The sequence below is a fragment of the Schistocerca piceifrons genome, chromosome 1 (genome assembly GCF_021461385.2).
Source record: "Schistocerca piceifrons isolate TAMUIC-IGC-003096 chromosome 1, iqSchPice1.1, whole genome shotgun sequence".
In the NCBI taxonomy this organism is placed as follows: domain Eukaryota; kingdom Metazoa; phylum Arthropoda; class Insecta; order Orthoptera; family Acrididae; genus Schistocerca; species Schistocerca piceifrons.
Window position 1 is genome coordinate 859691858 of NC_060138.1, and position 26675 is coordinate 859718532.

At 44.7% G+C, this 26675-nt stretch overlaps 1 protein-coding gene across 1 annotated transcript in view; it reads right to left on the minus strand.

Moving 5' to 3' along the window:
• The window catches only part of LOC124715867 (B-cell CLL/lymphoma 7 protein family member B-A), a 46024-nt gene extending 28395 nt beyond the window's left edge, over positions 1-17629 (minus strand). Inside the window, exons 1-2 of the mRNA XM_047243129.1 lie at positions 17386-17629; positions 9139-9214 (exon numbers count right to left, since the gene is read on the minus strand). Of these exons, the coding sequence (XP_047099085.1) occupies positions 9139-9214; positions 17386-17477 (168 nt within the window). The 5' untranslated portion in view covers positions 17478-17629. The remainder of the gene's footprint in view (positions 1-9138; positions 9215-17385) is intronic.
• Between the last annotated feature and the right edge of the window lie 9046 nt (positions 17630-26675).

A 26675-nucleotide genomic window follows, 5' to 3' on the forward strand; every position in this document is an offset into this window, starting at 1 on the left:
TTAAGTAGTTCAACAAGTCATTCACCAAGAACAGATAACAAAAGCCTTGCTGTCTGAAAATCTGAATGTGTGACTTACATGTGGATCATAGTCAAATACACTCCTGGAAATGGAAAAAAGAACACATTGACACCGGTGTGTCAGACCCACCATACTTGCTTCGGACACTGCGAGAGGGCTGTACAAGCAATGATCACACGCACGGCACAGCGGACACACCAGGGAACCGCGGTGTTGGCCGTCGAATGGCGCTAGCTGCGCAGCATTTGTGCACCGCCGCCGTCAGTGTCAGCCAGTTTGCCGTGGCATACGGAGCTCCATCGCAGCCTTTAACACTGGTAGCATGCCGCGACAGCGTGGACGTGAACCGTATGTGCAGTTGATGGACTTTGAGCGAGGGCGTATAGTGGGCATGCGGGAGGCCGGGTGGACGTACCGCCGAATTGCTCAACACGTGGGGCGTGAGGTCTCCACAGTACATCGATGTTGTCGGCAGTGGTCGGCGGAAGGTGCACGTGCCCGTCGACCTGGGACCGGACCGCAGCGACGCACGGATGCACGCCAAGACCGTAGGATCCTACGCAGTGCCGTAGGGGACCGCACCGCCACTTCCCAGCAAATTAGGGACACTGTTGCTCCCGGGGTATCGGCGAGGACCATTCGCAACCGTCTCCATGAAGCTGGGCTACGGTCCCGCACACCGTTAGGCCGTCTTCCGCTCACGCCTCAACATCGTGCAGCCCGCCTCCAGTGGTGTCGCGACAGGCGTGAATGGAGGGACGAATGGAGACGTGTCGTCTTCAGCGATGATAGTCACTTCTGCCTTGGTGCCAGTGATGGTCGTATGCGTGTTTGGCGCACTGCAGGTGAGCGCCACAATCAGGACTGCATACGACCGAGGCACACAGGGCCAACACCCGGCATCATGGTGTGGGGAGCGATCTCCTACACTGGCCGTACACCACTGGTGATCGTCGAGGGGACACTGAATAGTGCACGGTACATCCAAACCGTCATCGAACCCATCGTTCTACCATTCCTAGACCGGCAAGGGAACTTGCTGTTCCAACAGGACAATGCACGTCCGCATGTATCCCGTGCCACCCAACGTGCTCTAGAAGGTGTAACTCAACTACCCTGGCCAGCAAGATTTCCGGATCTGTCCCCCATTGAGCATGTTTGGGACTGGATGAAGCGGCGTCTCACGCGGTCTGCACGTCCAGCACGAACGCTGGTCCAACTGAGGCGCCAGGTGGAAATGGCATGGCAAGCCGTTCCACAGGACTACATCCAGCATCTCTACGATCGTCTCCATGGGAGAATAGCAGCCTGCATTGCTGCAAAAGGTGGATATACACTGTACTAGTGCCGACATTGTGCATGCTCTGTTTCCTGTGTCTATGTGCCTGTGGTTCTGTCAGTGTGATCATGTGATGTATCTGACCCCAGGAATGTGTCAATAAAGTTTCCCCTTCCTGGGACAATGAATTCACGGTGTTCTTATTTCAATTTCCAGGAGTGTATTTGTCTTCGATGACAAGGCCACGGGAACTTTCACATCAAACATTACTGAAGAGTACAAAAATGTAATATATATGCTCCATTTGCTAATGAGGATCAACTGGGGATTTTTTTTTTTTTTTGGTAGGGTTTAAGGGCACTCAACTGCTGAGGTCATTAGCGCCCAGTCACTGGTGTTAGAGCACATGGAATCTGCTAAAACTCAAGGGGATGGGGGGCACCAGAAGTACCTGACAAAGATGCAGATAAAATAAGTAAAAAGGTTAAATGGCTTTGGACAAGCCAGTTAAAGTTATAAAACGCAGAATACGAGCAGCTGCTTGAGCGTCATCAGCTAAAACATCCGGTAAAGTAGATGGCAGGGACAGGATAACACGAAATTGACTAAAACGGGGACACGACAATAAAACATGGCGCACCATTAATGCCTGACCACAAGGGCACTGCGGGGCTGGATCACCGGAGAGCAGGTAGCGGTGGCTAAACCGGCAATGCCCAATCCGCAACCTGGTCAGAAGGACCTCCTCGCACCGAGATGGTCGGGAGGATGTTGTCCAAGCAGTTGGGAGCGGTTTTACTGCCCGGAGCTTGTTTCCTGGGAGGGATGACCAAGCATCCCACCACAACGACACAAGCCTCTTACATACATCCCCACGAACGTCAGATGACGGGACACAATGGGAGGCTGGCCGAGGCAGGAGGACTGCAGCCTTGGCTGCAGCATCCGCAGCCTCATTCCCAGGCACTCCTACATGTCCGGGAACCCACGGAAAGCTGACAGAACCACCATTATCAGCGAAAGAATGGAGGGACTGCTGTATCCATTGAATCAAGGGATGGACCGGATAGGGAGCTCCAAGGCTCTGAAGAGCACTGAGTGAGTCAGAGCAGAGTACATACGATGAATGGCGGTGGCGGCGGGCATACTGAACGGCCTGATGGAGAGCAAAAAGCTCGGCCGTAAAGCTCGAACATTGGTCGAGGAGCCGGTATTTAAAGGTGGCGGCCCCGACGACAAAGGCACAGCCGACACCATCGTCAGTTTTGGAGCCATCGGTGTAAATAAAGGTGTGACCGGCAAGTCGAGCACGAAGTTCGACAAACCGTGAGCAATACACTGCAGCCAGAGTACCCTCCTTCGGGAGTGAGCTGAGGTCGAGATAAATAGGAACCGGAGCCTGGAGCCAAGGTGGTGTCGGGCTCTCACCCTCTCTGAAGGTGGTAGGGAGGGCAAAATCCAATTGTCGAAGCAGGCGACAGAAGCGGACTCCGGGGGGCAGCAGGGCAGACACATACAACCCGTACTGACGGTCGAGAGAATCGGCAAAGAAGGACTGGTAAGAGGGGTGGTCGGGCATAGACAACAGCCGGCAGGCATACCGACACAGCAGTACGTCGCGCCGGTAGGTCAATGGTACCCCAGCAGCTTCAGCATAAAGACTCTCCACAGGACTAGTGTAGAAGGCTCCGGTCGCAAGACGTATCCCCCGATGGTGGATGGAGTTGAGCCGGCGTAAGAGGGACGGCCGAGCGGACGAGTAGACGAAGCTCCCATAATCCAGCTTCGATCGGACTATGGACCGATACAAGCGAAGCAGGACAGTGCGATCCGCTCCCCAAGATGAACCGCTAAGAACTCTGAGGACATTATGGGAACGTGTACAACGGGCCGCCAAATAAGAGACATGTGGAGACCAACACAGTTTCCTGTCCAACGTGAGCCCTAGAAACTTTGTTGTGTCCACGAATGGGAGAACAACAGGACCGAGATGTAAGGATGGCGGAAGGAACGCTTTATATCGCCAAAAGTTGATACAGACCGTCTTCTCTTGAGAGAACCGGAAGCCATTTGCCACGCTCCATGAGTAGAGGCTGTCTAGACAACGCAAAAGGCAGCGCTCCAGGAGGCATGTTCTCTGGGCACTGCAGTAGATCACGAAGTCATCGACAAAGAGAGAGCCTGAGACATTAGGTGGAATGCAATCCATAATTGGATTGATCGCGATGGCAAAAAGGGCTACGCTCAAGACGGTGCCCTGAGGCACTCCGTTCTCCTGGAGGAAGACATTGGACATTACGGAACCCACACGTACCCTAAACTTTCGATCCGTTAAAAAGGAATCAATAAAAAGGGGCAGGCGACCGCGCAGGCCCCACCTGTGCATAGTGCGGAGGAGACCTCCTCTCCAACTGGTATCATAAGCCTTCTCCAAGTCGAAGAACACGGCTACCGTTTGGCGCCTTCGCAAAAAGTTGTTCATGATGAATGTCGACAAGGTCACAAGGTGGTCAACAGCGGAGCGGCGGCGACGAAAGCCGCATTGGACATTAGTAAGTAGTCGTCGAGATTCAAGAATCCAGACTAACCGAGCATTAACCATGCGCTCCATCACCTTACAGACACAGCTTGTAAGAGAAATGGGGTGGTAACTAGAAGGAAGGTGTCTATCCTTCCCGGGTTTGGGTATAGGAACAACGACGGCGTCACGCCAACGCATGGGGACTTGACCTTCGGTCCAGACGCGATTGTAGGTACGAAGAAGGAAGCTTTTGCCCGCCGGAGAAAGGTGTGCCAGCATCTGAACGTGAATGGCATCTGGCCCCGGAGCAGAGGACCGGGACAGTGCAAGCGCACGTTCGAGTTCCCGCATAGTAAAGGGGGCATTCTAAGTTTCCAGATTCAGCGAGTGGAAGGAAGGTCGCCGAGCCTCTTCTGCCTCTTTCCTGGGAAGGAAGGCAGGATGGTAATGGGCGGAGCTTGAAACCTCCGCAAAAAAGCGGCCAAAGGCGTTGGAGACAGCCACAGGATCAACAAGGACCTCATTACCTGAGGTCAGGCCAGGTACCGAGGAGTGGGCCTTAATGTCCGACAGCCGGCACAGGCTACCCCAAATGATGGAAGAGGGAGTAAAACTGTTAAAGGAGCTGGTGAAAGAGGCCCAACAAGCTTTTTTGCTGTCTTTGATGACTCTACGGCATTGCGCTCGGAGTCGTTTGTATTCTATACAATTCGCCAACGTAGGATGGCGGCGAAAGGTGCGTAAAGCACATCGTCAAGCACGGATAGCGTCCCTACAAGCCTCGTTCCACCAGGGGACGGAAACGCGACGTGAAGCAGAAGTAGTACGAGGAATGGAACGTTCGGCAGCATTGATGATAACAGCCGTTAGGTATTCGACCTGACTGTCACAACTGGGAAAATCATGGTCCGGGAAGGTCGCCAGGGAGGAGTACAGTCCCCAGTCAGCTTTCAGTATGTTCCAGCTCGAAGGACGTGGGGATGGGGTGTGGTGCAGGAGACGAACGACACAGGGAAAGTGGTCGCTCGAATAGGTGTCAGAAAGGACATACCACTCGAACCGACGGGCAAGAGTGGTAGAACAGATCGAGAGGTCCAAGTAGGAGTAGGTATGAGTAGAGTCCGAAAGGAAAGTCGGGGTGCCGGTATTGAGGCAGACAAGATTGAGATGGTTGAAGACATCCGCCAAGAGTGAGCCTCTTGGACAGGACGCAGGAGAGCCCCAAAGGGGATGATGGGCATTGAAGTCGCCAAACAATAAAAACGGCGGGGGAAGCTGAACGATCAGGTGCATCATGTCTGCCCGACTAACAGCAGACGACGGTAGAGTGTAGATGGTACAAACTGAAAAAGTAAAAGCAGAAAGAGTAATGCGGACAGCTATTGCTTGGAGTGGGGTGGTCAATGGGATGGGATGGTAATAAACATCGTCCCGAACGAGCAACATGACCCTACTATGAGCTGGGATACCGTCCACAGGGGTGATGTCATACCGCTCCGAGGTATAGTGGGTAAAGGCAATACGGTCAGTCGGGAGCAACTTGGTTTCCTGGAGACCAAGGATGAGCGGACAGTGCAGGCGGAGGAGCAGTTTTAATTCCTCCCGATTAGATCGAATACCTCTTATGTTCCAATGAAACAACGCCATCGCTAGTCAAAAGGTTGGGGGAACGAGACGGGGGAAGAGCTGGTCACCTCGACGGCCGCGGAGGGCCAGGTTGCGAGGGAACTACGCTACAACCGACGGGAGGTGGATCCGGTTCCATCGACTTGTCGCCAGCTGCGGCCGCTGTCCCTGGTTGTGTAGGACGGGCCGCATCATTTGCCGACGAAAGGCCGGCGGAGCGCCTGGCAGCAGAGCATCCCGGCGAAACTGAGGACGGCCGGGAGCAGCGACTCACGGATGGAGCGTCAGACGAAACGCGCCGGGGTGGAGAGGGGGATAGAGACTACTTCTTGGAAGGCCGAGGAGGCACAGGGATGGTGGGCTGGACCCGAAGAAGGTCCTCACGCGCGGGGTCCGTTTTGCAACGCCGGACCTCGGAAGCTGGGGTCCGGAACGTTTCCCCGATGGACGCCTGAGAAGAGGATCGCTTCTCAGGCGGCGGGGGGAGAGGAGGAGGAGGAAGGGTGGCCCCTGGTGCAGAGGGGGTGGGGGCCACGGGGGAGGAGGATTTGGAAGGGAGGGATTTGGGAGGCAGAGGCAGAGCCCCCTGATGGGCGGACGAGGCGGAGGGGGGACAGGATAGGGGTGAGGATACCGCGGAAGGAGTGGACACAACTGAGGCAAACGAAGTGGTCAATGGCACGGGATGGAGGCGGTCGTACTTCTTCCGGGCCTCAGAATAAGAGAGCCGATCCAAAGTTTTGAGTTCTTGTATCTTCTTCTCCTTCTGATATGCGGGGCAGTCTGAGGATCTAGGCGAGTGGACGCCAGCACAATTAAGGCACTGAGGTGGTGGGGTGCATGTATGTTCCTCACGAAGAGGACCTCCACAATCGCCACAAAGGGACTCAGCCTCACACCGTGATGACATGTGCCCAAAGTGCAAACACCTAAAACAGCGCGTAGGAGGCGGGACGTAAGGTCGCACATCACACCGGTAGCACATCACCTTTACCTTCTCCGGGAGAACGTCCCCCTCGAAGGCGAGGATAAAGGCCCCGGTGTCGATGCGACGGTCTTTGGGGCCGCGCTGGACTCCGCTGACGAAATGCACGCCTCGGCGCTCCAGGTTGGCCCTGAGCTCCTCATCAGATTGTAGCAGGAGGTCACAATGAAAAATAACCCCCTGCGTCCTATTTAGTGCCAGATGTGGGACAATGGATACTGTGATGTCCCCTAGGCGGTCGCACGCCTGGAGCGCCGCCGACTGTGTGGCGGAGGTTGTCTTGATAAGGACGGACCCTGAACGCATCTTGCTGAGAGCCTCGATTTCCCCGAAGACATCCTCAATGTGCTGAACAAAGAACATGGGCTTGGAGGTGGCGAACGTCCCCCCATCGGTTCGAGAACAGACCAAATAGCGGGGGAGTACTTCGCCCCAAGCCGGCGGGCCTGCCCCTCCTCCCATGGAGTGGCCAAGGAGGAAAGGGCAGGAGAACCAGAACTAGAAACAGTACCTTTTCTTTTGAAAGACTCGGCTGCAGAGCGACCTGATACATGTTTACGTTTCATCTGCGAAACGTCCGCCCCGATACCACCCACTCCGACCAGGGGCTCTCCCCACGGGCGCCACCCAGCCGCAGCAAGGGCCACCTGGCAGGATGACCATTGCCGGGAGTCCTGATGCCCCAAGGAGATGGGCATCTACTCCTTGGCCGACGTGGGGAGGGTGCAGCTCAGGTATCGGCAGTACGATCCCTGTGTTGTCAGGGGGCTACAACCTAGAGGGTACATGACGACCCCACCACAACGGGCTGGCTACCGTGCTGGATTTCTGGTGCCATGGAAAGTCCATCATGATCGCTGATGCAGATGGAGATGCACTATGGGCATAACTTGGACAACCCATCAGGCGTTTAGGCCCAATTTGAGGAATAGTGGGTATGGTTTCAACGCCGGTGCAATGCTGAGTGCCAAGGTCTTAGTGCACTTAGGACCAGTGGTACACCATGTAAGGTGTCCTTCCCCAAAAGGCTCGTACTTCTGTAGAATTTTGAAAAATGGAGGTCAAACCCCAAGGGGGACCATTACATGGAAGGCCGAAACGGTTGAAACTCGTTTTAGTCGCCTCTTACGACAGGCAGGAATACCTCGGGCCTATTCTTACCCCGGACCCGCAGGGGGAGATCAACTGGGGAGCAGACTTCAACACTGGACTACAGTTTAGCACGACCCCATTTCAGTTGTGCCCGTGTGTACTGTTTTGTTGACTTCTGATTCAACATTACATCATCTTGACAAATGCCAATACAAAAAAAACATTTTAGTTTCACTTGGTGAAGTGAATCCAGACCAACAAAATCCCTACTGTTAGAGATGATACACCATAATTTATCGCCAGCAATCCAGTACAAACATAATGAACTGTTTTTCTATCTTAACAACAAATCAAATTGTATATATATCTTTAATTACAAACCACTGATGCTTCTTAACAATTTCTTGATTATTACTTACATAAGTAGAAACCAAATTGTTAATGAAGTTTTTCAATCTTAAAAACAATTAAATTGTAGATATTTTTAAATACAGACCAGATAATGCTTTGCCTGGATAAAGTGAAACTCATCTGACGCAAAAAAAAATTTCTTGTACTTTTAACAATCAAATGAAAATACCCTTAGGAATTTTAAACTAACTACGGACAATATGGTCACACAAATGAAGAATTTGATGCCTACTACCTGTCCACTGTCTTTCAGTTGGAAGACTCATGTTTCATTTTTACAAACTGACATATGCAGTACCCTACACAATTATCTCTCCAAATGATGAAGCATCTTCAGGCCCGCAATTACTAATACTTACTAAAATATAATTACTAAACAAGGATGAAGAGATACTAGTATTTTGTTGTATTATAGGAAAATTTATTCTCTCACCTGCCAAGCCATCCTATCCTGCAGATTTATAAAAAAAATGGAAATTCCTATAATCATATTTAATTTCAGTTCAGTGCTTATTCTCATGAAGCATTTATACAGCTAAAGAAGTAATCACCCCATTTTATAAGAACTGCAGGAAATGCTACCATTATTCCGTGACTGCATTGCAAGAGAGATACCGAAGAATTACAGAAACAATTTATTTTTTGAGGAGTCCATCCATTTTGGAATAAGAATTAGCCACTGCTACCAATTTCTTATGAAGAGTTAGAGCTCCAGCCATGAAAGTGCAGAACAAAAAATTTCAGTACCTCTTCAGAAGTAGGGCAAGAGCTTACACACAGATATAGCTTTCACTACCAGTGAGTCACTGGTATAGCTGCAGCTGTTCAAGGAGTTTCAGAAAACATACTAACATCAGTCATGTCTGCTTCAATAAAAATCTGTATCACAGTCTTACCACCCTGAAAAATGGACACCAAGCTTATCTATTAATAGACATGAAACCACAAATTCTCCAAGGCGAGAAACACTACAAATTAAGGGTCTTTTGTGGACTGCTGTAACATTACTGTGGAGAACACAAAAACTTTGAAAATCACCTGCCAATAGAGAAATGAGTAAGAAAATGTGTGGAATTACTTGCAAGTTGTAAATGGTTTACCTGCCTTGCAGTATTAGTTACAAACATAACAGCACTTACTTTAAGAGACCACCTTAAATGCTTATTACTAAACTCACAAAGCAACAGAATTTACTATACCCACCTGTTCACTACTGGAAACTGGAACCCATTTGTAGATTTTCATAGTTGTGTCTCCTATAGTCACCCATTTCTTTTCCCTATAAACAAATCACACAAGTTTATTCTAACAGCATTCACAAATACAGGGTGGGTCAGGAGGAAAGGTATATGCTTTGAGGGGTGATAGTATTAGTGATTCTGAACAAAAAACTTCATATGGATATATGCCCTACTCCAAATGGTTTCCGAAATAGAACAAATTTAATATCACTTCTGTATGTTTTTCTTGGATAACTTTAAAACCGCGTCCTCCAGTGAAAACGTGTCACGGTACAAAATTAAACTACATTAAATTTCCTACAAAAAAGGCCCCATTCATGTTTTTCTCTAGAACTAATGGTTTGTGCGAAGAGAGCACGAGAATGCTGAAAAACACTTAACGCACATGCACTGTAGTTTACACAGTTTTTGTAGGCCAATTTGAAATAGCATATTGAAGTAACACATTGAGACAAAAGTTTGATATGGGACATTTGTGGCCTAGCAGTCAGGAAACTACCTCAAATTGGCCTACAAAAACTATGTAAGCTACTGCGCACATGCGTCGAGCAAGTTTATCAACATTTTCGCGCTCTCTTTGCACAAACCATTAGTTCTACAGAAAAAATGAATAGGACCTTTTTGTAGGAAATTTAATATAGTTTAATTTTGTGCTGCGACAAGTTTTCGCTGGAGAGTGCAGTTTTCAAGTTATTCAAGAAAAATGTACAAAAGTGATATTAAATGCGTTCTATCTCTGAAACCATTAGGAATAGGGCATACGTCCATACAAAGTATTTTGTTCAGAATCACTAATATTATCACCCCTCAAAGGATGTACCTTTCCTCCTGACTCACCCTGTATATATCACAGCTGAAAACATAAAAAAACAGTGCATCTAAATGTGCAGAGAACTGATACTGATGACTCTGAAGATAAAAAAAAGAGCTGTTTGTAAGACTTCTGGACGATCATTTACAAAATCCTTAGTTTAGAAATTCTACTTTATTAATCAGGCCTTAGGCACATCAATCAGTTTTATTCATAACACAATCTTATGTAAGAGAACTTAATGCATTATCCAAAATAAAATTACACCCAAAGTAATGATAAAGACCTTACAGACAGCACAATAATAAACATGAGTAAAAGCATACAGGCAAATGCTCTCTTCAGGACCAAAGCTTTCTTTATCTGACGGAACAGCTGGGTGGGTTAAGAGACTAAACAGCAAGGCCATCAGTCCCTCAGTCAAGAGGGAATCTGGGATAAGTGGCATCAGCTAGAAATTTAATCAAACAATTATATTATGTAGGGGTGGTAAAACTGAGGCACTGAAAGAAATATTGAGGTAGGGAGCAGTATGCAGATCAGAGCAGACAAGGGCTCCCAAGGTTCATCGGTGCTGAGTGAAAATTCACCCATATCTGATCCCTCACCAATCTAAAGAAAGACTATGACAATAATAAAATAAACACAGCTTTCTCACTTGCAGATTTGTCATACTGTAAGTAAAATCACTAAAAACATAAATAAGTAAAAATGTAATCAGTTGGAACAATAATCGTAAAATAAGTTGAGAGAGAAAACCACATCAGGAAGTGGGTGGTAATCAGGTGAGTGTAGCTCTGAGCTCAGCATACAATGGAGGGTGTCCCTCCCACAACTAGCCTACCCTCAATCTGTCAAACTGTTAAAGATGAGAACAGAGCCCACTTGCTGCGAGAAAACACAAAAACCTGTTCAACTGTACTTTCATCAGCAGCTAGTATGAATGATAAGGAATCCATAAGGTCTTGCCTTATTGGAGTGCTACTAAAAATACATAAAAAATTCATCAGAAAAAATGGGACCAATTAAATCAGAGCTGACGAAGATGGCTAGCTAAGGTCAAGGACTCCACGGGTTAAGCATGTGGCTGGAGATGTCCCAGCCCTCCGACCCCTGCCCCAAAACCAGTTTAAAATTTCAATCTGAGGATAGAAACCACTTTCTCAAAGTAAACTACGAACCAGCTCAACTGACCATACCCATCCAGCAATATTAGAGGCACAGAATCTGGAAGACCAAGTATGGCACAAAGCCAAAAGGAGGGGGGGGGGGGGGGGGCCCGAGATTTCATCAGGATCTGAATTACTATCTGTCATGATCCACAACTACAATGTGAGGAATGACCCACTACGTATGATAAAATTATGTTTTAATCTGGTATGATGAATGGTGGATCTCTTTCAAGAGGAAAAAAAAGGAGAAGGACCATGTAGCTGCAATCTCCTTGCTAGTGCGAAGTTTATCAAGGGGGCAACAGCAGACCAGATGTTCCTCTCAGAGTGATTAAGAGGTCTTATCTGCATCTGCCAATCTGTACCTGGAATCCTCCTCCAACCGAACAGCCAGCCAGTTCGGTCCCTGGGATACCAACATGACTTTGGACTCAAGAAAGAAAACAGAACAGGTAGTATGACTACAGTCAGAAAAACATGAGCAGCAGAAATCACACACTAACACTGTTGACAGAGGTCCATTTAATAACACATAGGGCTTTCTTAATGACCATCAGCTCTGCTATAAAAGAAACTACACATGAGAAGCAACAAATGTAATTTCTAACTGTTGAGAAATGTATTTACATCCATTCTTGAAAGTAAGCTTTCAAGTTTCAGTTTGCATTTATATTCAAGCATTTGCCATTTTATTTCTTTCACCATCTCCGTGATCATTTCCCTTGAGAGAAACAAACCTGCACTCATTCTCGTTGCCCTTCTTTGTATGCACTGAATAACCTCTGTTAGTCCCATTTCGTACGGGTCCCACACATACTAGCAATTTTCTAAGACTGGTCGCAAGAGTGATGTGTTTAAGCAATCGCCTTTGTTGACTGATTGCATTTCCCTAGTATTCTGCCAAGCGATTGTTCTATTTCATATCCCTATGAACTGTACACCCAGATATTTGTATGAGTGGACCGATTTCAACTGTGACTGAAGGTGTAGCCATACGACTTTTTCAATTTTGTGAACTGCACAATTCTACATTCCTGAACATTTTAAGCAAGTTGCCAATCTTTGTACCACTTCAAAATGTTATTAAGATCTGAATGAATATTTGTATGGGTTTTCCACAGAGTACTTCATTACAGACAACTACATCATCTACAAAAAATCCAGAGATTACTACTGTAAGAAACAATTGAGGAAAAACACTTCCGACTTTTATGAAGAATTATTTATTAATCTCCTAGTTATAAATTTTGGTACTGAACTGGCAAAAGAAACAAAATAACTTAAGCAACAAACTCTTGTTTTTTTTTTTTCAATGAATATTGTTTCTCCATGAACACACTAAACTACTGTCCACTATTCAGCTTCTCTGGCACGTCACCAGTCTTGTCAGCAGGAAAAATCCTTAAACAGCCAAACCGAATCCCACACTATTAATACGGTCTGCACGGTCATTAATATACAACATGGACAGCAAGGTTTCCAAAGCACTTGCCTGGGGCACATCTGAAGTTACTTTTACATCTCTCAACAACTCCCTCCCAAAAAATCCTCTTTCATCACAAATGTTGCATGATACCTCATATGATAACACTTTCGATAAAATGTGTAGAAGTGGTATTGAGTCAACTGCCTCTCCAAAATCTAGAAATGCTGCACATACCTCACTGCTTGATCCAAATTATTCAGTTAGTCAGGTGAAAAAAGTGAGTTATTTTCACCAGGATCAGTATTTTCAGAATCCATGCTGGCTGACATGAAAGATTATGTCAAGCTCAAAATACATTCTAAGATTCTACAGTGAATGGACGTCAAGAACATCGTACAGTAGTTTTGTGGGTCACTTCTGCTGATCTTTTAGATCGGTGTGACCTGTGCTGTCCTCCAGCCAGAGGCACAATTTCTGTTCACGGGATCTTTGATATGTTATGGTTAAAGGGGAGCTAACTCTGCCGCAAATTCTGTATATAATCTGATAGAGATGCCTTTGTGTCCTGGAGCTTTGTTCAATTTTAGTGATTTCAGCTGATTCTCAATACCATGGTCTCACCCACATTGCCAAGGCTGTTGAGAGTCCACTACATAAGTTTCGCTGTGAAGTCCTTACACTTCCTCGGTACTAGAACTGTTGATTATATATAAAAACAAAGATGATGTGACTTACCAAACGAAAGTGCTGGCACGTCAATAGACACACAAACACAAATATACACACAAAATTCTAGCTTTCGCAACCAACGGTTGCTTCGTCAGGAAAGAGAGAAGGAGAGAGAAAGACTAAAGGATGTGGGTTTTAAAGGAGAGGGTAAGGAGTCATTCCAATCCCGGGAGCGGAAAGACTTACCTTAGGGGGAAAAAAGGACGGGTATACACTCGCACACACACACACATATCCATCCACACATATACAGACACAAGCAGACATATTAAAAGGCATAGATATATTTTTCCCACGTGGAATGTTTCCCTCATGACAGTATTTCCCCAACATAACGATATCAAACTGGCAATATTGAGTGCCAATATCTTTATTTCATATTTTTTTCAGAATTGTCAAATATTCGAAGTTGTTCGTTTGAAATTTTAGTAGAACATAATTTTACTTTCACTGTGTGAAAGAGTCTTACGACTTTTTGAGCTTTCATCACATCCAATCTTTCTCTTATGTGTAAAGCAATTGTATGTGGCACAAAGGAAGTCCAATTGCACGCAGGAGTGGTGTTGTGAATGGAATAGCAAGATTTACAATGTGAAGAAACAGCGTAGCAGTTGCAATAAGAGACAAAAATATAAATGATAAGATAGATCTTTATTGTGGGCGGAGATTTCTGTGGGAAAAAGCTGACAATCAGCACTACCAACAGAAACTACAACATTTACCATCACCACAATGGCAGAAATGAAACGAACTGGGAAGTGTTCCAGACGAAACTGATGTGACGAAAATGTACGATTGTCAGCAAAGTGGTTGTCACCAAATGTGAACGTGCATTGTTCTTTAAATTTTTGCTCTTAGGGGGATAGGTAAGCTGCTAGCTTGTTGATGTACAGAATACCTAATAATAAATCAATACTTAAACATACGGCTCTAAAACCAGCAGTATATTTACAACGTGCAGCCAATATTTTTGTAGGCAGGTACAGCATTATTTTTTCATCGATATATTGAGGGCCAATAATGATTTTTTTAAACATTTTAAAAAATATCAACACTTCTATTTGGTGCAGTCTCAGTCTCATCCCACGCAATTTCCATGTTTTGAGGGCCCTGATGAAAAACCTTCGTGCCATTTATTTGTTTCTAACAAAGAGGTGCACACCTGGGTACAGCCACGGTTCCATAGGCAACCACAAACATGGTTCCATAAATGTACTGACCACTTTATTACATAGTGGGATAAGTTTATTAAAAGTTACAGCAATTTCTTTTGATATAATAAGTTTAATTTTTTCCATTTGTCCTGTTTTCATTTGACTGCCCCTTATGCTACAAAAACTTTTGTTAGCAAAATTCTTTCAACAGCAGTTCATCACTGCATAGTCTGGCTTTCTTCAAGCTAATGTTTAAAGGGTGTGTACAAGATGGGGGAACAAAGCAAGTTGATTTTTTTTCCCTGAGGATGAGTGAGTGACTACTGCCCTCCCCTTGCCCCTGATTACATACACACTTCTTGTATAAGAAGTAACGGAGGTTATGCACAACACTATTTTTTTCTAATTTTGAGTACTCTTTACAAGCTAAGCTGCAGCACATCCACATACTTCACCTCATCTTCACTGATTCACAAATTACCATGTGACGTCAAATAGAACAACTAACACCAGTCGGGAAAACCACCCCAGACGGTGTCTCCTAGCCCATAACATACAATTATTTCAATTCCATAAGAGAAAGATGTACTACCACAAATATACATTTCCACATCATTTTATTTAATTATCCTCACAATATCTACCAATTTTCTTAATTTGGACTATGTACGTTCTTCGCTTGATTCCAAGAGATGAGGAAAGACCATGATGTCAACCCAATGGAAGGTAAGCAGGAAACATCAGAAAAAACACAGAAACAACAGAAATGCCTGTAGCAAAGAACTGCACTGCACAGAAGAGTCTGGAAAGTCTTTATCCAACAGCAGAAGACAAACTGCCCCTTCAACCTAGGTTTCCATGAGAATATTCCTTACCCATGTACTGCAGTAACTCAGATACATGGAAGTTACTGATAAATATCAAATGCACATAGAAAGGCAAGAAAACAATACCAGAAAATAGTTTACAAAATTTCCTTCACCTCGAACTAACATTTCAAATTATATTTTAGGAAAAGTTGAATCAGGAACACAAAGCAATGGCCAAATAAATAGTACAAATGTTTGTTATAAACAGTGATCAGCTCAGCTACTGACAACTTCTTATAGCTGAGAAAGTGAATTACTTACCATTGCATAACCTAACAGACTTGTTAGAAAGACTTTTCAAATTATATTAATCTGCATAGAAAGATAACTTTCAGATATTTAGTGCAAGTTACCCAGTCAGTTTGTCCCGAACTTTCCAACAAAATATTATTCAATTACAGTTAATTGTGGCATTTGTGGTACATAAGATTAGCATCTCTGCAGGTTCTTTTGTGTTCCACTATAGTGCCGGCAGCAAGTCTGCCCCCTCCCCCACTCTTATGTGCTGTTGTATGACCAATAAGGGAGGGATCGTATGTTGCATCTGGCTGCTGCCAAACAGTGGTAAATAAAGCCACAGCTCCACCTTGCACTGGCACCCAGCTAACTAGGATGTATCACCTGCCTAACATTCTTTGAACACAATTTGATGATACCCACACCTTGTCTATCCCAACCTGGTACACTGTCCACTCATGTAATTCACAGCATCTGTCAATAACTACATGTTTAATGAAAGTGATATGTGAACACTGTAAAATTCGCAGTCAGAATTACTGAACAAAAATGCAACACATTTTGATTGAAATTTCTCATCATTAAGGATAAGGAGTGATCCAGAACAGCTTTGGAGAAAATTTATTACGCGAGACGGCATTCAGTACTAGTTATTCGTGATTACTAGTTTCAACAGTCAAGACCATCTTCTGATAAGTAAAGTCCTGTATTTACATACAGTACATAAACAAGAGTTATATTAGCCATTACATATGAGTAAATGGAAATTCTACATTTTATATCTTTAAAAAACTTAATACGTCCTGTGTGGAATGTGCTACACAATAATCAACAGAATGTCAACATGGTATAAGAGATACAGTCAAAATTGAACAGGACATATAAGTTTTTTTTTTTAAACGTATGAAAATATGGAATTTCCATTTCATCATTTGTAATGACAAATAATGATTGTACATGTACTTAAAGTAAATGCATCACTTCACCGAGGAGAAGACGACAGACTTAGGCTTAATTGTTGAAACCAATAATCCGGAATAAGTAATACTGAATGCAACCTTTGCTGTTAAATTTTCTCCAAAGCAACATAATTTTCGTCATGACTACGATTATGTATAAACCCATATACCATCTTTTGCACTGATGGGCTAATGAATAAATTTACGAAATGTAGCCAGAGCACAATTTTTCTTTAAATTATAAAGCTGCATATAATCCAGTTCACTGTGAATTACTGCAGTTGCTACATGCACTGTTACAATTCTGCATGAAATACCAAGAGCAATTTGCTTGAAGAATGCCGTTCCAAGTTTATTTAAGGTACTCAGAATTAACCATGGCAGTGGAAAGAAGTATCTGACGTTGTCTTAAGATCTTAATGATCGTTTAAAATCCATTACGAAAGGTTGCCGACCACTGTAACCTGTGACGACAGGAAGAAAATCGTCGCATCAAATACGTCATTTAACAATGATAAATGTTAAACTGGTTCTACCATTGCAGAGTTTATACAGGGTTATTTCCATTGCCCCTCAAAATTATGCACCTCAAGAATACCTCCACACCACAAGTGTGGTTTATAGCGAGACCACTTTTCAGCATATCCTCACATTAGAGAAAATGTTTGAAAGTATTTCTAACAAAAATCTCGGTAATGGCGAATTTTAATCTTCCGCTTTCTCTTTTGCGGCACTAACACCGCAATCAGGAAAAATTTAAGGCACGAAAATACACACAGCTTTCGTTCAGTTATAATAGTATTTTCGAAGTTGATCAGCAGAAGCACGATTAACAAGACTTTTTCAACTTACCAATGTCGAACTTTGTCGACGACTTGCATGACACGTTTAATGTCATCTTTAGCTCGGCTTCGGGTTTCAGCTCTTACGGATCTCGACATCATTTTGAAAAATGATGCTCAAAATCTAATGTCGGCTGTGCCAGATTGCATTTGTATCACCGCTTCTACCCTGGCTGCAGCAGACTACAACTAACACTGTACACAACAAGCGAGACCACTTCGATATTGGATGTTCCTTGGTATCACAGACATTCCAATAGATACAGGGATCAGTAATATGCAACAGCGAAACACCCTTGGACAGACGAATGTGCTTGCGTTTACCTGCTTTTACTGATTTTGACCATTATCACATAGCGATATGTAATTTATGTATGATTTGGACGACTGAAAATCGATACACATTTGACAGAGCATAACATCGAACTATTCCACAAAACAATTCCAATAGCAACATTCACACAGGCCGTCAGTGAAAAGGTACTAAAACATTCATCGGCAAGAATGTTTTGAGTCTGCGAAGTACCACGAGTCGTAGAAGTATTTATTTATTCGTCTTTTGGCCATTCATCACAACTGTATAGGACACACACGACAGCACAGATCAGCATCCACACAACGCTTTTTCCTTCGTTCAAATTGGCGCATGCACTTACATTTCCAACAGCGCAAATAGGTATGCCAATTCGTGCTTGCGTAATTTCCAAAAAATGGAGACCGTGCCCACAAGCGTGTTGCTTCGCGCGTTCGGTGGGAATTTCTTGCAATGCTTAGCAAAAGAGAGGCGGCTGGGGCCCATGTGTGTTTCATCATGTAGTATCTTAAGAGTTAATTTATGTCCAGACGATGCCTCTTTCTTCGTGCGCAATCGCGGACACACGTGAATGAGGGCGCATGTACAAAAATTACGGAAAGAATGCACATACGCATGGGCATTTTCGTGTCCACTAGTTGCCTCATTAGACAAGCAGTCTGCTTAGGATACCCTAATTTGTTTGGTAGATTGGGCTGCATTTAATGTGATGAAAAGGCCACAAAAAAGAAAACACAAAGGCGACAGTGAGATAAAAAGTATCAAAATAATAAGGTACGATTAGCACAAAGTGACGACAACGTTCGGACTGGCAAATTCCAGAAGGAGGTCACAGCAAGGTTTTAGACTTTTTGCCTGGGAAACTGCGGCGATAATTCTGGCAACAACACTTCATTAGCCGGTAACCGACGACTTATATCTCAGTCTGAACTATTTGTTTCGCATTAAAATAAATAAATAAAAAGTTTATTGGTTATTTCTGAAACTGGAAAATATGTAAGGAAAGTTCTTAGTCGTTAAATGAAGGTCATTTAACTTTCAGTGCGTCATTTTTAATTTATTTTATAAAAAGTTGTGCGAACAACTTTAACCATGAAATATTATGTGCAGATTATCGTCTTCGGCCTCAACAAATTTGGGAATGTTGTACACGCCAGTATCCACTAGAATAGAAGCTGTGTTTTCAAGTTTTGAATTTCGCCTCATCTGTGCCCTTCATTTCACTTTCTTGTAGTTTGTTGAGGAGATAACACACTCCTCAGTTGTAATGTTAAGTTGCCATAACAGGAATATTCATCCACAGTTTTCATATTCATTTCACATATATTTGTAGACTTCTTATTCTCCGTGTTCCTACTCTGAGGCGTATGGTATCTTACTCTTTGCAGTGAGATTGGAGACTCCTTATCTAATAATTTATTTGACGCTCAGGACATAACAACTCAATTTTTATTCAAAAGATGGCGTGTCGAGACCTTCCGTCTACTCACCCAACAACCAACAAAACAGAAGGGTTGTGCAGGCATGGACCTCACAGGGGACAGCTCTTCAGACGACTGGCAAAGGATGGACGCACACTGCCCAGCCACCAGGTGACAATCCAAGCACTACCAGAGGTCATTGGCCTTGTGGACCTTTTCTCCTCCACAGGCCTCGTGACCAAAAGTAGTACTGCAGTATCCTGGAGCCCAGGCAGTATTTAAGCTAGCGCCCAGACTACTCTAAGGAATTTGCTCTGAGTGAATTTCCTGGACCAGGCGCCAATTTCGAAAACATTCCCACAATCAGGATCACACTCCGGAGCTGCCACTACGACGCCACAGCCAACCACATGAGCCTTTGCCTACAGAAGCTGCTAGTCACGAACCTACACCATTTGTCGCCTCTACAGCAAAAAGATGTAGCCTCTGAAGCCTAGACCAACAACTGAACTTTGTTGTATTTGTCTCTGGTTTTCATTCTCAATGTGCTGAATTTAAAAAATGGTTCAAATGGCTCTAAGCACTATGTGACTTAACATCTGAGATCATCAGTCCCCTAGACTTAGAACTACTTAAACCTAACTAAACTAGGGACATCACACACATCCATGCCCAAGGCAGGATTCGAACCTGCGACTGTAGCAGCAGCGCACTTCTGGACTGAAGCGCCTAGAACCGCTCGGTCACAGTGGCCGGCTGCTGAATGTAAACTTTGGCGTATCCCTTCAAGACTTAAATGTTTCCTCATACTCTCAGAACTTTAACTTTTGCATATCCCTTCTGAACTTCTCTTGTGGCATGCTTAGTGTATGGACATTGGATTTTTGAACTTAATTGACTGTAACACTTCTAGGCCTTCAGCCTTCAGATATTATTGTTCTTTCAACATTCAAGAAGTCGCTTGTTTTAAATTATTGTGTTACAAATTAGCTCCTGTCAGAGAAGACTGTCTCTATGTGTTGCAATAAGCTTCATATTCATTTATACATGGGAATTTTTCATACTCCGCCATTGGTGGACATATCAGCTGGTGATGAGGTTTTTTTTTTTTTTTTTTTTTTTTTTTTGCAAGTCAGTGTTTCATCTGTGTGCTCTGACCTAAGTAGACTGTGTTTTGGCTTCTATCGTTCCACTTACTGTCACGTTGCTTCCAGCATGACGGAACAGGTGGATGTCTCTGCCCAGGTGTTGTTATTGTTCCAGCATATGCAGGACACTCACGAAGTCCTGATCGATTGGCAGGCTTGGCTTGGTCCTGGACTTGATTTTCGTGCGTTCCCCCAATGAACGACTACACCAGATCCCTTTAAATTGAAGGAACCTTCCTTCATGTCGCCTCCAGAGCTCCCCAACTGCCTCTTCCGGATCGATTCCATGCTCATGAGCTTCTGGACAGTTCTCCCCAGCATTCTAACAGTTTCTCAAGAAAGTGTGGGCAAAATACATTGTATGCAAGAAAAAGCAGATCTTAGGCCACAGCATTACAGATGATACCCAGCAGCACGCTTTCTTTCTGGCATACACATGCCCAGACATTTACCATCTTCTGCAACATCTTAACCCTGAATTGGAACGCCACACTCTGCCCTATGACAGATTTAAGTGCAGTTTGCTAGAATATTTTGACTACTAGGTGCATGTGGCAGCAGCCCACTACAAATTTTTCAGCTGCCATAAACTTAATGGGCAGTCTTACCGCAAATCGATCACCTGTCTCCAGGGTTTATATCACGACTGCTGTTTCCAGCATAGTAATCCTCAGTTTAAGCAGTCACAAGTAGCTTCCTTGGTCGATTTTCGTGCATTCGCCCAATGAACGACTACACCAGATCCCTTTAAATTGAAGGAACCTTCCTTATTAACATCTTCCTCATTATCAGAGCTTATAAAGTCTCTCAGACCGTCAGACACCTTGCAGATACCCATCACAAGTGTTTACTGCCCAACCAACACACTGTCCTCAGTCCGAGTCATGTCCACCACTCAGACAGGATTCACACAATGCATGTGAAGACTCAGCAGCCAGACGCCACCTTGGCCAGCTCCCTTCCTACATACAGTGTTCTGTTAGTCACCAGAGACACCAGTGCCACTAGAAGCGCGTTAAGTGCATCACTTATGTGAAATCCGAACATAGGGCTGAAGTGTGCCAAGCAGTGCTCAAAATGAATGTCAACTGTACATGTACAGACCTCTCAGATGCAGGGGTGGGTGACATGGCGGACCTGTTCTTGAATATATCCTACATACAATGTGGTACCCCAGTCAGAAGAATCTCTATCCCTCATGGTAGCCATCAACAATGTGCCTATCGAGCTGCGGATAGATATGGGGTGGTTCTCCACAACCATCATAGATTGGCAGTCTTACTATCACATCGGGTCCCCTTCCATTCAACTCTTTGACATTCTGTTGTGTAGTTACAGCAATGACATCATTAAAGTCAACAGCCAATTTACAATTCAAGTTCAATACTATGCAACCAGTCTCACAGCCAGGATTTTGATTGTCCACAATCCTGGAGCCATCAGCCTCCTAGGCCTGAATCTGCTCAATGCTCTTGGCTCAGAAAGCCACGAATACGCCCCAGTTGTTGTCACTTGGCGCCAACCCCTATCCTAAGACCTCTTTTCCAAGTATAGCTCAGTGTTCACGCCACTTTCCTCAGCTGTCAAAGATTTTGAGGCACACACAGTTCTTGTTCCATAAGTGGTGCTGAAGCACTTCAAAGTCAGAAATGTTGTATTCAGAGACAAACTTGAGCTGGAGCTACAGTGGTTACAGGATGAGTGTATTCTCACTCCTCTTCCCAACAGCCAATGGGCCCCACCAAACAATGCAATGCGCATTTGCAGGGATGTCAAGATAATCATTATACCCAATCTGTCATAGATGCTATCCTACTTCCAAGGTAGAGTACATAACGACCAGTCTCATGAGCAGCAAAATGTTTGTCAGTTGGTATGTCTATCTTCAGCTTCTGTTGGTCAAGGATTCCTGATGCTTCTTAATAATCAGTACTCCTTTTCGACTGTTTAAGTATAATAGACTTACGTTTGGCATTGCCAGTGCTCCAGCCATTTTTTAGCACTACCTCGAGACCCCACCTGCAGTGTGCCAGGCACGGTGAACTATTTGAATGACATTCTCATTGTAGACAAGGATTTGGCTAACAACATCCACACGCTGTTCACAGTCGTCCAATAGGCAAACCTCAAATACAATAAAGACAAGTGCTGTTGTTTCATTCACCAAGTGGGAACTTGGGTCACATTTTTAGTGCACAGTGCATCCGCGCTACCTCATAGTAAACTAAGGCAGTGCACAAACTTTCAGCCCCCACAAACACCAGAAAGGTGAAATCAGTGTAGGGGTAGCTCAGATATTATTGTGAATTTATTCTGCTTGCAGCAGCCATTGCAGAATCATTATATTTCCTCTTTTACAAAGACCTCCATTGGCAATGCGCCCCAGCATGTGATAAAACCTAGCCGGCCGGAGTGGCCGAGCGGTTCTAGGCGCTACAGTCTGGAACCGCGTGACCGCTACGGTCGCAGGATCGAAACCTGCTTCGGGCATGGATGTGTGTGCTGTCCTTAGGTTAGTTAGGTTTAAGTAGTTCTAAGTTCTAGGGGACTGATGACCTTAGAAGTTAAGTCCCATAGTGCTCAGAGCCATTTGAACCATTTGATAAAACCTTCTGGGATTTGAAACGACCTTGTCAACCCCTAATCCTGGCAGCTGATGCATCAGATTATGGCTTGGGTCGGTCCTTTCACATATGACCGACGGTGTGGAGCAGTCAATTGCACTTGTGTCTAAGACTCTCTTCACTGCACAGAGTAACTACAGTCGGATAGAAAAATAAACCTTAGAAATCATACTTGGCCTAAAAAGTCTTGTGGCTATATCTACAGCTGCCATTTCACGTTGTTCACACACAACAAACCCTTACTCCCTCTTTTCACAGTGTTGGCAAATATTCTGACCAAAACAGCAGGCTGTCTTCAGTGGTGGTCTATTTTATTCAAATTATAAGTGTGATATTCAACATGGTTCAATAACATAACATGCTAAATCTGACATCTCGCATCTGCACTTGGGTCAGGACCCTGCCTTCGTCACAGATCTCAAAGTCTGCTTCTATCTGGACATCAGTGCCCATTGGACACCCAAGCTCGTCACATGCTGCATGCTGAAGACTGAGTGCTCTGCAAGGTATTCTGCCTGGTGTCGCCAGACGACAAGCAGCTGCAACACACAGAGGTTCAGGTCTACTGGTACTGCTGGAATGAGATGCCCACGATATGTTCCTGCTCCAGGAGACAAACACTGCACCAAATGGTTCAAATGGCTCTGAGCACTATGGGACTCAACTTCTGAGGTCATTAGTCCCCTAGAACTTAGAACTAGGTAAACCTAACTAACCTAAGGACATCACACACATCCATGCCCAAGGCAGGATTCGAACCTGCGACCGTAGTGGTCTCGCGGTTCGAGACTGCAGTGCCTAGAACCGCACAGCCACTTCGGCCGGCAAACACTGCACCAGACCAGGATCATGATACTGATAGCCCTCCAACAGTTCATCTTGTCTCTCTTCCACATTGGATACTGGGGTGCTGTGTTCACCAATTACCTGCCCCACCAATATCTCTACTGGCAGGGCATGGATTCAGTGATCACCCACATGGTTACCTCCTGCCCAGTCTGCCAGAGCAAGCAAGCTGCAACCTCCATGTCGTTTTTTTTTTTACCTTGGTCAGGCACTTGTGACCTCTAGTCCTGGTTACACATGGATTTCATGAATTCGCTCCTGGAATACTCCTAGTTAACCACTATAGAGGCTGGCAGGGATTTCCCCTCTGTCTTATGCATGTCTACCATGCCTGCAGGGTAGACCATTCAGACCCTTTCAAGCAGTTTTTCAGTTGATGGGCTTACAGAAACTATTGTTGTGGATAATGGTCCTCATTTTGCTCCCACTGAATTCTCCACTTCCTGTAAAGCAAATGGTATAGTGCTGATGCATATCCTGATGCATACTGCACCCTTCCACCCTGCTTCTAATGGACTAGCCAAATGTTTTGTCCATACTTTTAAATCCAAGCTGTCCAAGCTCCACTGCTATCAACCTATGGATAAGGCCCTTATGCTCTAGCTAGCTTCTTATCATTCCATTTTCTGGACATGTCAACCCCAGCACAAAAACTCCATGGCTGGTCATATCAGTCGCAATTTTCTACCATCCATCCCACCAGCGTCCAACCCTCGTCTCAGCAGTCCAACCATCGCAGTTTCTCTCTTCAAGATCCCATGAGGGCCCTTGTCTTCAAGAAAGGCCACCTGCATTGGTTTTCTGCGTTTGTTTCCAGTCTTCAGGGCCAGGCCATCGCCAAGGTGATGCTACAAGAAGGCACAGTGTGTCACAAGTACACTAATTAATGATGGCGCACCATTGTCCTCTTCCTGGGTCCAGTAGTCTACCATCATGATGCCCATCCCAGTCATCGCCAGCATGTCTCGCCTGTGACCAGCTCCCTGGAGGGACCTTTGCTGCTCCACACACTACACCAGCACCAACTCTGATGGAGGTGGACCTCAGCCCCCTATGCACTCCAGCTGCCAGTGGGGACCCAGCCACTTCCAGAGATACTGAGATGAGTTACTACTTCTCCTTCCCTTTGTATGTGGGTGAGGGGGAAGGAATGCTGTGTCAAGGCGTTGTGCCTACTCAGCCAGCAACCAGTAGCACACATGAGCTATTCTGGCATGCACCTTGCAGGAAACAGTTCTTCAGACGACAGACAAAGACACCAGGCAGCAGTCCATGCTCCGTCAGAGGTCATTAGCCATGCAGACTTTTTTCGCCTCTGTGGGCCACATGACCAAAAGTAGTAGAGTGAGTTTCCCAGGGTGGGCGCTGATTGCGAAAGCAGTCCTACTATCAGGACTCACTCTGGCTCTGCTGCTAAGAAGCTGTGGCTGTCCTTGTCGATCTTCCCCTCCAGGAGCTGCCAACTAAGGATCTACACCATTCATGGCCTCTGTACCAAAGAGACATGGCCTCCAGTGCTGTGACCAGCCATTGGACTTAGTAATATTTGTCTTTGTTTTTCATTGGCAAACTTTTGTGCGTCGCTTCAGGCCTCTCACTTTTTCTCACACTCTCATTTCTTTCACTTTTGAATGTCCCTTATGACCTTTGGTAGTTGCACACTTATTTTATGATCATTGGACTTTGAAACTTCCAGTTTGTGACATTTTCAGGGCTTCAGCCTTCAAGCATTATTATTGTTCTTTCAATATTCAAATAGTGACTTGTTTTCAGTTATTATGTTCCAAACAAGCTGTCGTCAGAGAAGATTTGTTTCATAGCTGGATATCTTTCATGTGCTGTTTTCCGTGGCCATATTAAATAATCTTTAGAAGCAGAGTTCCATGTGACCTCTCCTAGTCTGTAATCATCTATAATTTTCTGCATGCTTTTTCTGTAGTCAGCAGACATTGCTGCATATTAATCAAATGGCTCTGAGCACTATGGGACTTAACATCTGGGGTCATCAGTCCCCTAGAACTTAGAACTACTTAAACCTAACTAACCTAAGGACATCACACACATCCATGCCCGAGGCAGGATTCGAACCTGCGACCGTAGCGGTCGCGCGGTTCCAGACTGAAGCGCCTAGAACCGCTCGGCCACACCGACCGGCGCATATTAATCGCCTTACAGCATAATCTCAATACACTTTACGAGGAAACACACATTGACCTATACTCCGTTCATCATAAGAATAAACCTGATGTAAACAAACACAAATGCATGATTGGTCAGCAGCCGTAGCTCTCGTACACTGGTGTTGTTCCACTCTTGGAAATAGGTCCAACTTAAATATTTTATTACTATGTCGTTGTAAATGAAACTTTAGGACATTCGGATGTATTAACAGCCATCAACGTTTTTCTGAATCATACTTTAGCTACGCAATTTTTATTTCAAAAATCGTGTTCAGTCATGGTCTTGTGGTCTGACTGTCTCGCTGTTCATATGTAAAGGGAAAAGGGATGACACCACTTCCTGTCTGTTAGTGATACACCCGTGCAGAAGACCGTTAATGGCTAGAAAAAAGTAGTTCTTTATGTTTTTCACAAGATTACAGAGAAAAATTAGCTTTGACGTTTTCCAAGGAACAGTATGTAATAAATACAAAGCGAACTGTAACAGTTACAGTGGCGTAATCGGTAGTTTGTTAATCATAAGGGCCAGCAGGCGACCATACGAATCTCATTGTGTTCTACAATGTTCTGTTTGAATACCTAAATCATTTAAATATGAAATTTATCAAATATATGCTAATTAACTCATACTTAACTCCCATCTTTTCAGGAAATATGCACATTTTCTAGTTTCCAAAATACATGTCACACGCAAAATTCTGGTTTTCATGCAAATACACATTTTTCATTATCGATATTTTATAAAAGATTCTTAAAGATTTTGAAGTT